Raw genomic sequence first — 14,573 nt, 5'->3', positions numbered from 1 at the left:
ATATAAAAGAGCTCCTGCACTCTTTGCATTAAACCTGATTTTTTTGTCACAATAATTGCTCATAAGTAACAGTTAATAATTCAAACGTACTGAGAGATTTCTACATTTACGAGTGTTATTTCTCATTTTTTACGTTTCACTACACGTCGCCTCTCGTCTCCTGCTGACGGCTCGTCTGTTTGTTTGAGGGTTTAATATTTAACTCGGTCACGCACGTCTATTTCTAACCAGCTGACTACCCTCCCGTCAGATCACAGGTCCAGTAACTGAGTACTGACCTGAGAAAACTGATAGGTGTCATCAAGCCTGCGCAGAGTCTCACTTGAAGCCGGACACTCAGAGACCGATGGTCTGTCCATCTGTTGGTGCACCTTTGAAGCTTGTCGTCTTCTGGATTCATCTTCTGCATTTTGCTTTTCGTGGACTTGAACAGAGATGGGACCTCGAACAGGAGGTAAGAACATCTCGCTTTAGTTTCCAAACTCTGAACATGTGAGAAAAAAGAGCAGAGACCCTACAGGAGCCGTGACTCTCAGCAACGTCACAAACAAGATACAAGAGATAAAAAAGTTGTAAGAAAGTCAAAGTTTAGAGTTTATTTATTTCTTTATTTTTATTTCAGAGCTGTTCGTAATAAGTCAACAGTTTATCCCACCTGAGCTGCTTTTCCATCAGATGCTCCTGCATGTGTCACTGATGCAGCTTCTGTGGTTAATTCTTATTATAACCTTTAAAAACAATGTTTCTTTTACATTTTATCACGTGAAAAATAATCGTCTTGTTATGACCACATGTACTGATGGATACTGACTTCTCACATTTACTTCACTAACGAGGAAGACAGTAAATTATTATCCTGCAGAGGAAGAACTGTGATGAGTCAAAGGCATGAAGCAAATAAACGCACGTTATTGTTTGACTCGTTTTCGTATCCGGGTGAATCTTCGCCGAGTCAGCCGTTCTTAATAAAACGACCTAACCGTGGATCTGTGTGGTCGTGTGGAGACGCCACAAACACTCAGCCTGTAGCATCGTTTTGTGTCCTGATACATTTATGGAAATAAATAAATAATAAAAAGTGACCCAGAGGTTTCAAAATCAGTTTTATCACAGATTGTTACATATGTGATCAAACTATGTTTGAGTTTTACACCTCGAGTCATCAAAGACTGTAAGGGCGAGGGAGCAGAGCGTGCTGCACTTTCTCACGCTCAGCTAATCGTGTAATGATTACGACCCCGGGCGTCACATGTCAGTGGTTTAACCTCTTTGCCCATAGCAACCTCAAGAAACGTTCTTCTATCTACTAAATGTTTTTAATGTTAATGTTAATGTTAAACTGCTTCTCTGTTTAACTGCACCAGAGCAAACATGGCTGCAGAGCCACACGTAGGTTTATGTGCTAAAAAAGGAGAAAACGAATGAATCGCCGTTAAACTCAGAAACTAAGACCTGGTCTGGCGTGAACGTGCAGCAGCAGCGTCATCGCGCCGCCTCGTCTCACAGCAGAAGGAACGACTCAGTCAGCACCATGAACTCTGTCAGCTCGGCTTATCTCTGCTATTGAAAGAAGCGCGGCTTCTTATCAAAGCATGTTTGAACTGAATTGTTGGAAGTTAAATAAAGGAAGTCAAACACAGAACTGGGTCAGCTTTAATCGTTATTATTGAAAACATGCAAGTCTCCATCTCATCACTTCAACACTTCTGTCTGTGAGGGGAGAAGCAGAAATACATGCATACACATCATATTATTACAATATGTATATTTTAAGTCATTTAAAGGTGACTTATTGTGAATAATCCCACTCTTGCCTCTGTGTAATATCACACAGCTCTGACTCACAAAGATCAGCTGCTGTTCAGACCTGTTTGTGACCTGCAGTGTTGGTCAAGTTACTTGAAAAAAGTAATCAGTAACTAATTACTGATTACTTCCCCCAAAAAGTAATCCCGTTACTTTACTGATTACTTATTTTCAAAAGTAATTAATTACTTAGTTACTTAGTTACTTTTTAACAACACGATTTACAACCTGAATAGGTGATAAAGCGATAGATCTTTCAGCCCAATTCTACTTTTTCTGCATAATCATCATACAAAATGTAATCAAATGGAAAAGTCTCTTTTTAAAACTTGTTTTATTAGTTTAAATCTTTTAACTTTATGCATCAAGCAAAAGTTTAATTATCTGCAACATTCTCTGACTGGAAGAAATTTGTTCAATATTTAAACCTATTTTCTGCACATTCCAGCACATAAAATAAAATATTTTTGTGTGTTTACACTCAGTCTTTCAAATAGATGCAAGTAAAACACAGCAGAAAATAAATAAAGTCAAAGACTAGCGGTCCTGTTGCTCTATTTTCACCTGTAAAGCAGGAGTGGGGTAGGCGGAGGGTTACCCTGGTGCAGGTGTGCAGCGGTCAGTGGAAGAATCCGCGAGTTTCTCTGTGAGTTTCCCATTACGTCGTAGCTACTCGGTGCTTGCTCGGAAGTTTAGGGGTTTTTTTTCGCTGTAAAAAGAAGTTTTCTTCCCACGCACAACGGACACTAATGTTTTTGTCACTTTTTATGGAATCAAACTCAAAGTAAGGTCAGTACTTCCACGCTTTAAATGCTGCAGCTCATACTCTCTCTGCACTCGATATATGATCCATTGTTGATCTGCACACAGCTGTTGTCACGAACGTCGCACTCGCTTACGTCACTGTCATGAGACATTCTCGCAAAAAAATCACGGTTTTAGTAACGCAGTAACGCATCGTTCCTACGGGAAAGTAACGGTAATCTAATTACCGTTTTTGCAATAGTAATCCCTTACTTTACTCGTTACTTGAAAAAAGTAATCGGATTACAGTACTGCCCATCTCTGGTGACCTGCAGATGATCCGAGCAGCGCTGGCCTAAATCGGCTCAGAGAGCAAAGAACTAAAATTATTTGTTTCAGGGAGCAAACTTTGAGATTCAACCAAAGACAAGTAAAAAATTAATCATGCAGAGCTGCTCTAGTCCATCAGAGCAGGAACTCATCATCATCATCATCAACTTTATTTATAAAGCACTTTAAAACAACCACAGCTGACACAAAGTGCTGCACATTTGAACTGTAAAATAAAATTACATGAGATATAAATAAAAACCAAATAAAAGAAGAGTGAAATCATTAAATAACTACTTCAATTAAAAGACAAACTAAGTCTCACTGAGGTTAAAAGCCAAGGAATAAAAGTGGGTTTTAAGACGTGATTTAAAAGTGGACAGTGAAGGGGCCTCTCTAACGTGCACGGGCAAATTATTCCATAATTTTGGAGCCACAATAAAGAAGGCCCCGCCCCCTCTGAGCTTCCTCCAGGAGCAGCTGGTCAGCTGACCTGAGAGACCGACAGGGTGTGTGGGGATGAAGAAGCTCAGAGAGGTAAGGCGGGGCAAGACTGTGGAGGCATTTAAAAACAAACATAAGAAGTTTAAAATGAACTCTAAAAGACACAGGCAGCCAGTGCAGAGAGGCTCAAGATGTTCATGTCAATATTCATTTGGTAAATAACTCAAATGTTTTGGCTGAAATGTAAAATATCATCAACAGTATTAAGGTTACAGAAACTTCTCTGTCTCCAACAGTCACAGCATCCAAGGATGTGAAAGCTGTCACAGGTGGATGTGGTGGAGGTCGGGGAGAAGCCCGGATGAGAAGCTGCAGTGATGGACACATATACACCCGAGGACGAGTCGGTCTCCCCAGCACCTCCTCCTCCTCCTCCCTGGTGCTCTCCAACCCCAAATCTGGTAATAAAAATGCTCAACAACTGAATTAAGGAGCAGCTTTAGACCTCTACACCGTTAGCGTCGTCTTTGCTTTTCCAAATATGGAAACCAAACTGCTTTTAGTCTCAAAAATCTGCCAAATCCAACATGGAAAGTTACGACTTGCATTAAATCTAAAATGTCTTTTACTTTTGTCTCAGTCCTCAAGAGACCAGTGAGCACAGAGGAGCTACAAGAACCAGGAGGACCCTACATCAGGAAAACCTTCACGGTAAATTCATTTTACACACTTCAGAGAGGTTTCTATGAAGCTGAGGGGAAAACCTGATGAGCGAATGGGACACCTTCTTTCTTTAAAACTGCTGTTCTATTATTTTAATATGAACGTGTTTCAGAGATGATGATGTTGGTGCTGGAGTGTAACAGGTGTCAGGAAAGACAAACGCTTCACAGGCTTCGTGAATAAAACACTCGATGAGAACGACGACGTCTTTTTCTCACTTTCTGTGTGAGAGACTTTTGCACAGCACACTCTGCAGATAAATGTGTGACTGTCGTCTGCGTGTCTGCAGATTGTCGGTGATGCGGTGGGCTGGGGCTTTGTGGTCAGAGGAAACAGGCCGTGCCACATCCAGGCCGTGGAGCCTCAGGGTCCAGCTGCTCTCGCAGGGATGAAGGTAAGCGTGACAGGCAGGTGGCTACTGGAGGAAGCTACTGCTGTGAATTCATGCACCAAATATCCTGATATTGTGCTGAAGAGATACCAACTGAAGCTGAACCAGGACTGTGCTGTTGTTTGTACCACAACACTCTGTTAAGGGACTGATGTTGATTTCAGAACACTTGAAAAAGTTCTTACTTCCTGTCTCGTGTCCTGATCTGCAGGTTCGCCAGTTTGTGGTTTCAGTCAACGGCCTCAACGTCCTTGATCTGGACTACCGGATAGTCAGCTACCTGATCCTAACGGGACCCAGAACCGTGGTGATGGAAGTGATGGAAGAGGCTGAAAACTGAGATTAGAGTTACGTGACGTACGTGCGCCCTGCTCGAGTTTTTCCTGCTGCAAAGACGCAACAATGAAAGAGGAGAAGCGTTTGTTAGGAGTTACACGGGAAGTCTTCTGTTTCTGTTGCTGAGCTGATGATGGGTGCGTTTGTTTTCAGAAGAAACACTTTTATATATTTGAAAGATGATTTTGCAAAATCTGAGTAGCTTCATCAGGATGAGTCAGGCTGCGATCCAGAGAGTTTATCAGCGACGTGCGATCGGATGAAGTGGTGAAATCTTTCTATTGAAACCTGTTCAGCCATGATATATTTGTTCATACATGCACTGTGGACGGGATATTTTCTCCCGTGTAGCAAACATGCTGCAGGGAATAGTCCTGATACTTTAAACTACTGGAAATATTAATGATGCAAAGCTGCTGAACGCAGCGTGAGGAGGCGGCGCACATGGCAGCGTGGAATAGCTGCGCTGCTCCGACATCATCACAAGTTACCAGCAACAATGTGCTTTGTACTGTAGCAGCTCTTATATGATATCAACTAAATGCAGTAAGAATAACAGTGGAAAGGAGGAAACGTTGGCTGAACGCGTTTATTTTCAGGCGTTTTGAGACACGTCTGCACGCCGTCGACTTCAGTGACTCCTGAAGTGACATGATGTTGTTTTTTCTTACTGTGACAGGTTGGACTTTTAACCCCACGCACCACCTCACTTCCTCATCCACACACAAATACATTACTTACACAGAAAAAACACGCCTGGAAACTCTTCCTGCTCTTTAGCCCTTCGTTGTGTTTATCTTTCCATCCGCTCGTGTCTGATTCCCAGTAAAGAAGCTTCGTGAAGTAGATCAACTTAAACTCCCTGACGGAGCGGCTGTAACTGCACTGCTTAGTTTCGAAGCTTCTCTAAAGTGTCTCTTATTCTTTCATCTTTTTATACCTGTTTTTATAACGTGCCTGTGAGAGTTGGTGGGATGTTCCTCCATTAATATGTAAAACCTCTCGGCGGGCAGCACTCTGCTCTCTGCGGGAGGATCCTGGAGACTCGTGAGTCGTTAACGCCGTTTTCAGTTTGAAGGATCGTTGTTTAAAAGAGCAGCTGCTGGAGATTTTATTGAGAAACTGAATTTTTAAAATGTTTCACTTTGTTTCCAACAAAAGAAATAATCAATATTTAATGTGTAACTGTATAATTTGCTTCAAACTACTGTTTCCTTTCTTTTATTTGTTCATGTTTCATTGCTTGTATTTCAGTTTTGTTGTGACTGTAAGTAAGCTTTAATTTTTTTAATTTTTAATGCTGAATACAAATAAAACCCTTCAGTGACAAAGACAGGCTCTCCTGTTGTATTCTTTACAGTAATTACAGCTCATTAGTTGAAAGACGTGTAACAGAAATGTTACAAATAATGTTCTAAAAACTAACAACATCAGACAAATTGTATAAAACAACCAGATGAATACGAAGCAAAATAAACTGTCTGTTTCCAGTCAAATAAAGTCATTGCAGATCATCTCATCCTCCCACTGATGGCTCGCATGTTTGCTCTGGTTTCTCTCACCATCACCAAACCCTCCGCGTTAACACTGACTAATAATTAACCGTTCGTCTCAAGAGTTTCTTGGTTAAATGTAAGTTAGTTCATAAAAACAGGCTTTAATGATCTCAGAGTTGCAGAATGTGCACGAAGACGTGATGTTACAGTCGACCAGGAGCAAAGTTCACTATCTTCTGTTTACTTTTAACCCTTCATCCCTGCAGCTGCTGACAGGGCGAGTGTGAGAGCTTTGTGCTCATCACTACCACAGCTTTTACTTCAGGTGTTGACGCCTCACTAATGGCAGATCTTTCTCTTGTTGTCATATTCAGGTTCCTGCCCTCGTCTCAAGAGTGGCATCTTATCTTAAAACGTTTGAGGGAGTTTCAGAAACATTTGTAGTTTGTAGGAACACAAACACACAAGTCTGCCAACATGATGTAACACAGCTCTGGCTGTGAGCACAGGAGCACCTGCCCACTTTAAAAACTTCGTGAGAGGAAGATCATTCAGACGAACTTTGACTTAAAGTAGCTAAAGCAGCTTATTTCATATAGAGGATGAATCAAAGGGCTCGTGACTTATGCAAAGCTACTTCAGAGCAGATAAACAGTGACATGAATCATCAGGATGAGACTAAAAACTATTACCAGCCAGTAGAAAGGAAAATAAACCTTAGTGATTATAATCAGGTCACAGAGACCTGTGGACAAAGTTAACGACTCCTACAGAAACCACAGCATGTGATGATGACAGAAACATTCAAGTTATAAACTGATGGCTTCTTAAACAGGCTGACATATTACAACAAAACACGTGAACACTACAGGACATCAGACCAGCACGAGTCTCACCGAAGGCTCAGAAGCTACTCGAGTCGTTATCATTTAGGCAAAGCAAGTTTAATTCAACAACAAGGTGATTCAAAGTGCTTTACAGAGACTTTAGAAACAACAACAAATAAAAAGCATGATTTAAAATTGATTAAAACAAGCAAGCAAGCAAACAAACAAACAAAACAGTATATAAAATCAGAACAGTAGATAAAATCAGTAGTTAAAATGTAAGTTTTGAAATTAAAGCTTAAGTGTGGATTTGGTGCTTTATTCAAATGCAGCTGAGAACAGGTGAGTCTTCAACCTGGATTTAAATAAACTGAGTGTTTCAGCTGATCTGAGGCTTTCTGGGAGTTTGTTCCAGATATAAGGAGCATAAAAGCTGAATGCAGCTTCTCCGTGTCTGGTTCTGACTCTGGGAACTGATAAAAGACCGGATCCAGATGACCTGAGGGATCTGGAAGGTTCATACTGGGTCAGGAGGTCACTGATGTATTTTGGTCCTAAATAGGGATGCAACGATACCAATTTTTTCAAACCGATATGATACTGATACTTGGATCTGAGTACACAGAGTAAAAAACGATACTTCTACCACACACACACACAAATACAATTAATTGGAAGACAGGTTTTATTATATTCCCTGCCGATAAAAAATAAAATCTTAATAAAAATGAGCACAAAAAAATTTCAAGTGAAAAATAAGCACTTCTGTTAAATTATTGCAGAGTCTCCACATTGTAATTTAACAAAATATCACTGAACTATTGGCGCTGTCTCGAGCTTTCAGAATAATAAATAAACACTTCTGTTTGGAATAAAATAAATACAAATTAGGTTTGAGAATAAAATAAACTTTTAAATTATTGCAGAGTGTCCATATTGTAAACAAACAAACAAAATAATTATTATTAAATAAATAATAAAATATAAAAAATTATAAAATAAATAATAAATAAAATAATAATTGGCCCCCTAGTGGCCAATCTAAAAAACTACAACAGAAATGACAAGCCACCCTCTGATTAATGAAATAACTTAGTATCGGTTCATGGTATCGGTTAACTTTTACGAGTATGAGTACGCACACATTTTACAGTATCCGCCCCGATACCCGATACCAGTATCGGTATCGGTGCATCCCTAGTCCTAAACCATTCAGAGCTTTATGGACCAATTTAGAAACCAATATCTTCAAAAACTCCTCCCCACCATTACAGCTATGATCATATCTAATATTTTAAATCTCGTGAAAGAACCTGGCCAGGACGAGGCATAATAGTGATTGTTGTATAATAAATTCACTGTCACTATCAGAAAGGGCAGCGTAGTAATGCTGGAACAGAGTCACACTGGATCCCAGTCAAATAAACATCAGGATATGATTTCAGGATATTTTACTCTTCCTCCCCTGGATCGTGTCAGACGTGCTGACAGCTGACAGTGGCAGAGACAAAGTGGTGGATAGTATTGCACTTACAGCTGCGCGGCTCTGTTTCAAGCACGATCGTGGTCACTGTGATATCTACGCCAACAGCAGCGTGTTGGACAGATGGAATAATAACGAGCTGCTAACACAGTAAGTGTGTGCAGGCCAAACGCTCAGATAGGAAAACTGGATGTGGAAGAACAGGAACACACAGAAGCAGCAGCTTCAACTTTGTTATTGTTGCTTTGGAACAATTAAAAACAGTCCAACCACATGGCTGTGATGTAAACAGACGGGAGAGATTAACTTTGAGTTAAGTCTTTTGCACGAGCTTAAAATCTAATCTAGCACATGATATTTACAGAAACAAATAAACATGACAAAAATCTGCCAAGACTTCGGTGCATTTTTAAAGATTTTGTTTTTTGCAAACTGATGAACATGTTTCTGTTGATGTCACATGACTCTAATGTTTCAACTTTAAGACAATGAAAGGTTTGGAAATGTGCTGTAGGGCAGCGTGATGTGTTGTTTTCTTTTAGATTAACCTGCTGAAGTGAGCTGAGAAAGAGCTGTGCAAAGAAATGTTTGGTTACTAAATGAAATATTCTCAAAATCACATCAAAACAGAGAATCTGTAAATAAGCTTCTCAGCAGCTATTTCTCATTTCTAAAGGTTAATCACTGTTTGCAGGTCTCAGAGTAGATGCAGGTGCAGCTTTGCAATTGCGTGTGCTGTCTGTTGGACCGTGACCAGCCTCTACAGTAGCTGCAGCATTGAAAACAATCCTTGCAGTTCAAATCTTTAACTTTTAGGGAAGCTCAGAAAGTCTCAACAGAAGGACGGGCTTCCTGTGAAAAGCCAGAAGAGAACCCAGGATGTCAAAGAGTCCTTCACACAGATGTTTGACTGGTTACAGCTGAAGCTTTAAGTCAAACACAGACACAGACTGTAAATGTGTCTTTGAAGCTGCAAAAACTATGGATCACCTTTGTTGCACTGCCCCCTACTGGCAGAACCAAGATCCACCAAAAAGCCTCTTTTTAATAGTTTATAAACCATATTTATAGTAATATTTGCATATTAATAGCTAATAGTAAACACTAATAAGAACAGATGCTCTAATCTGTAAATTATATTCTTTGAAGTGTTGTCGAATAGATTATGCAGAATCATTTCAAACACACTGCTGTCCCGTCGAGACTGACGCTGTCTCCCTGTCAGCGTGCTTCATGCAGCCCTCTGTATCCTCGGTGAGGGAGCGCATCATTATTATTTTCCTTTCAGTCACAATCAAGACGTGTTGCGAGACTATCTGTGACTCTGCAGGTGAACGGGGTCACATTCTCAGCTTCAGCATGAGCAGAAATATAATTTGTGTTCATTTGAATCTCGTGGTTCAGTCGGTTCATTTATGAGCAGCCACAGGCCGCCGTCGGCTGAACCCTGTCACATAATGAAGCCTTGGCTCGCTGGTTGATCAGTGCACACGGAGACTCTTTGCTTATATTCCCAACAAAGAGTTTGCTGGCACAACACGATCAGACGGAGAAATGTTGGCGTGAGAAATCAGCCACCAGACAGGGATGCGTCGTGACTTTGACAGCAAATATCTGCTTTTTAGATCATTTTTTGTCACAAAGATGAAAAACGCGCCTAAATATAAATGTCACATATCACCACATACTGTACTGTATGTGCACTAGTGCCTACTCAGATTACAGTAAACTCTCCTGAGCTCGTCGGTGTGAGTGTAATCTGCTCTGAGGTGCACACTAAGACACACTGTTTATTCAAGCTGCTGTTTGAGAGAAACTCAACATCTGAGGGGAACACATTTTCCTGTTAAATATTTATGATTATGATAATACAAGAGACTCCAAAGACCTCAATCTCTACTGTTAAAAGCAACATGCTCACCAAACAAAGCCGTAATATCCGAGGTACAAAAGAAACTTAACCCTCACCTTCAGCTCACAAAAGCTCATGATTCATTCAAAGACAGCAACACCTGCTCACTCAGTGCTCAAACTCTGTGTGGTTGTTACTATGTTGCTGTGAAATCCCAAAGATGACATGATGGGTGAAGAAATAAGGAGTTTAAAATGTAGGGAAAATGTAGCCTCTGTTTCATTTTAATGTCAACAAAACATTTTTAAAAGCCTTGACGTGTCACAGTCCCTGGCTTTTTGCTATTTCTTCTTTTATTCTAGTTTTGCAGGTTTTGATTATGTGTTTGTTGAATTTTCTGAGTTTCTCTTATTTTAGTATTATGTGGGTCTGAGTTCTTTTATTTTTAAGTCTTTGGTTAGTGAGTTTAATTTATGGCTTTTGTAATGAGGAGTTTTGGTTTTTTGTGTTTGGTTCTTGCCTTTCATTACTGTTATTAGCTTAAGTAGTGGTTTCCCCAACCCAGCCTTAGGTTATAACCCAGTGAACTCCTAGTGCTGATCACAATGGATGAAGCAGGATTCTCTATAAACTATGAGGTTCACAGACTGTACTGATAGTCAGGAGCAGGTGGAGGAATGAAAGTCGGTGGTTCAGTAATGCTTTTCTTGGTGTTCCTCCTTTTGTCTCTTTTACATGTTTAGACTTTGACTAGTTGTTGTTGCCTTGGTAAATTTTTCAATTCAATTTTATTTATACAAATCTGTCAGGTTGGGGCTGCGTGCAGGCAGGAGTGGTGGTGAGGAGGACCCAAAGTGCAGACACTCGGAGGCAAAAGTGTATTTCAAAACTCAGCTTTTATTGCTGGCAAACGCAACAAAAATCCAAATAAACTTACATGAGCAGGCAGAACACACAGCATAAATGAGAGTCGACCACGACACAGGGAAACACAGGGCTTAAATACACAGGGGGGGCAATCAGGGTAACAGGAGGGAAACAGCTGGGGCAAATCGGGCCTAACGAGACAAAGGAAGCAAAACCAGACGCATATACATGACACACGGACTTTCAAAGTAAAACAGGAAACATAACACAGACTGAACTAAAGACTTAGGCTGTATCCCAATTCAGGGTCTGCAGCCTCAACGATCCTCAAGGGCCGCGTACTTAAAGACCGCTAAGGCCGGAAGTGCGAGGCTTGTGAAATGAGACGGTCTAGCCTCCGTCGCGCTGCCCAGGTTGCCTAGCAACCATGATACTAACAGCTGGAAACGTTTCATACAGCTTTGTTTGACAGAAATGAAGGAGAAAATCTTTTGTTCATTTGTTTGTTTGTTTCTACATGAGCTTTGATCATTCTCTGATTAAGCTCAGCTATTTAACAGCGTATATTTTAAAGTAAAGGCTTTAAAACCAAGTTAGTACAAACGTCACTAATGTCACATGACTTTGCCGACATGTGGCCAACAGGAATGTTTTAATGTTCTTCGTTATTAAACATTTGCACATAAATAAGTGACATAATATTCAGTACTTATTTAAAGTTTACTCTTCAGGCGCCCCTCATCGCGTTTTTTCGGCAAAATTATCCACACCCACCCCCGCTATGCATTCTGGGATATGTTGGGCCACAAAGTCTACACCGCCACGTCCTTAAAATTCAGGGAAATGAAGGACGCATTTGAGGGCCGCATTTGGAGCAGCCTTCGAATTGGGACAGCCTTCGTCGCGTCGCGGTGACGTAATCGGCCTTAAAATGCGGCCTTTAAGGCTGCAGACCCTGAATTGGGATACAGCCACAGACTCACAGACAGGCACTACAGAGGGAACAGAGACGTGGGACCAGGGCAGACAGACACTGACTGGACACGGGGATATAGCAACTAAGGATACACAGAGACACGAACTTGACAAGGGGAACCAAAGACTAGAAATGATAAATAATAAAATAAACTCAAAAATCCTGGGTCAACGACGCAGGCATCCTAACAAAATCACAACAACCGTCACGTCAAGGTGAGACAGTAAGGTGGACCCTCCAATAATACATACAGAGAGAAACCCAACAATCAGCGTGAGTTCCTGGTTTTGCCTCCCTGTGTGTTCTCGAGTCCCCTTGTGTTTTTCATTTTACTCATTGGATTATTTTTGCGTTTGGAAACTGGCATCTAGACATTGTAGGGACTACTTTTTGTTGACATAGCTAAGTTGTGAGTGACAGCAGCAAAAACAGACGAGGAAACTCGTTTAACATTTAACCAACAAGTGTGATTAGTGACATGATTGGGTATAAAAACATAATCACAGACATCATAACGAGGCTGGATTCAGCAAAGGTGGCAAATAGCTTAGCAGTATTTTAATAATGTTTCCCAATTTTGTATCTGTGGTGCACAAAATCATTCAGTCTCTGCACACGAGACAAAGTGGTTTTTAAACCCAAAGGCAGCTTTGAATGAACACAGTTTATTGCTGCAGCCACAAACTCCGCTCAAATTCTACTACAAATGCGTCTCTGAGCTTGTTTAAGAGGCTAAAGAGAGCGCCAAACTGTGCTGGGTCTGACCAATCAGAACTGAGCATGGCACAGCAGCTTGCACACCTGTGAAGACGCCATTAATGGTGAACTGTTCATAGGTCATCTGGGTTCTGCATGCATGACTGTGCTGCACATTTTAAAATGCTACAGCTGGAGAAAACTGTGAAAACTGGGCCTCGTCACTTCCTGTTTGTTTGTTTTTCCAACAAGCTGCAGGCATCAACTTCAAAATGAGAATATTTATCAAAACACTAACGAAATTGTCTGTTTCAACATTTTTTTATTTGTACTATATTCAGGTTTATATAAGGTATAAATTATCTGTTTCTCTTTCTCCGATGAAGAGGGAATAAATGCAGATGTTTAATTTTTAACTCGCTATAGTTACAGCTCATCACCACAGTCCAATGGATCTTAGTGACAGTTGCTATTCAGCCAGTAATGTTTCGCAAAGAATGTCCCATTCATCTTCCTTTGTCATGAATTTTTAGATTTACAACGAGCCACCTGCCCCAAACTGAAGGACGCATATTAACAGGATCATATCGGGCGTCTCGGAGCGTTTACCCAGGGGTCACAGAAACACACATTTCGCTCCTGTCGGTGCTCAATCTGCCGCTCAAACGCATTTTTCTGCTGCCTCGTCTCGCTTTAAATGAGGTAAAAGGAATGAATAGCTGCAGGCGTGGATGGTGAATGAAGCGGGAAACACCCATCAATCCACTGCAAGTCTCAACTGAAGGGAGACTCACGGAAGAAGTTAACTTGGACACAAAGTACCAGAGAGAGATGGGAAGTGAGACGCTTTTACCTTCAAATTAAAAGAGAGACGCGCATCGAGGTCTACTATATGGTTACATGTTACATCTGTGTAACTGTGAGAAAATGAGAGGACGCAAAAACCTGTTTAAAATCCGAGTCTGATCATCTAATGATGAATACAGGATGAAAACAGATCTCTAAAAAGAAATCAGACTCTAATTATAAAATAAATACACAATAAATAATTTGCTTCTTTTTTCCAGTAGATTTATTTCTACCTTTAATCTCTTTAGACACAAGTTAAACTCAACTTCCTGTAAAACACTTAAAACAAACTAAACAAGAACTTTGAAAGTTTGTTTGTTTGTTTGTTTGTTTGTTTGTTTGTTTGTTTTGGGACTTTTTTCTTTCATGTTTTCTGGACTGCAGCACGTGTTTACATAAACGCACCAGCTGAAGCTCGGAGCTGAAACATGTTCACGTGTTTGCTCAGCAGTGGCTCACTGAGGCTGGTGATGGTTTGTGGATCCAGTAGATTCATCGTCCTACAACATGTACAACACGTGTGTTTTGTATGTAACTATTTTAATATTCAATATCGTAAAACTGGACCAATCAAAGCGAGTTGAGACGACATCAGAATCACAGCAGCGTCTTCGTGTCGTGTTTTATTGTCCTGGTGCGCGCTGGCTCCTTCTGCATAACACGAATCTGACCAAGAAGAATAAAACATGTTGTAGCAAGTTTGTAACTTTATTTTGAAATTTTGAATCGGCAGTCCCGCGCAGCACTGCGTGT

General features: G+C 40.7%; 1 protein-coding gene across 1 annotated transcript; it reads left to right on the top strand.

Moving 5' to 3' along the window:
* The first annotated feature begins 202 nt into the window (after positions 1–202).
* LOC146492563 (DEP domain-containing mTOR-interacting protein-like) lies at positions 203–5,173 on the top strand. Its single transcript, XM_085149112.1, has 5 exons — positions 203–454; positions 3,621–3,785; positions 3,965–4,035; positions 4,337–4,441; positions 4,650–5,173. The coding sequence occupies exons 1-5, from the start codon at positions 436–438 to the stop codon at positions 4,776–4,778; spliced, it is 489 nt and encodes a 162-aa protein (XP_085005238.1). The 5' UTR covers positions 203–435; the 3' UTR covers positions 4,779–5,173.
* The last annotated feature ends 9,400 nt before the right edge of the window (positions 5,174–14,573 follow it).

This window comes from Neolamprologus multifasciatus, chromosome 22, assembly GCF_963576455.1.
Source record: "Neolamprologus multifasciatus chromosome 22, fNeoMul1.2, whole genome shotgun sequence".
Classification (NCBI taxonomy): domain Eukaryota; kingdom Metazoa; phylum Chordata; class Actinopteri; order Cichliformes; family Cichlidae; genus Neolamprologus; species Neolamprologus multifasciatus.
The sequence above is the reverse complement of the archived record's forward strand: the minus strand, read 5'-3'. Positions and strand labels throughout refer to the sequence as shown.

Coding starts and splice junctions, on each gene's coding strand:
- LOC146492563 (XM_085149112.1), top strand. Junction 4,036..4,336: donor ACATCAGGAAAACCTTCACG/GTAAATTCATTT, acceptor GCGTGTCTGCAG/ATTGTCGGTGATGCGGTGGG. Junction 4,442..4,649: donor CTGCTCTCGCAGGGATGAAG/GTAAGCGTGACA, acceptor CCTGATCTGCAG/GTTCGCCAGTTTGTGGTTTC.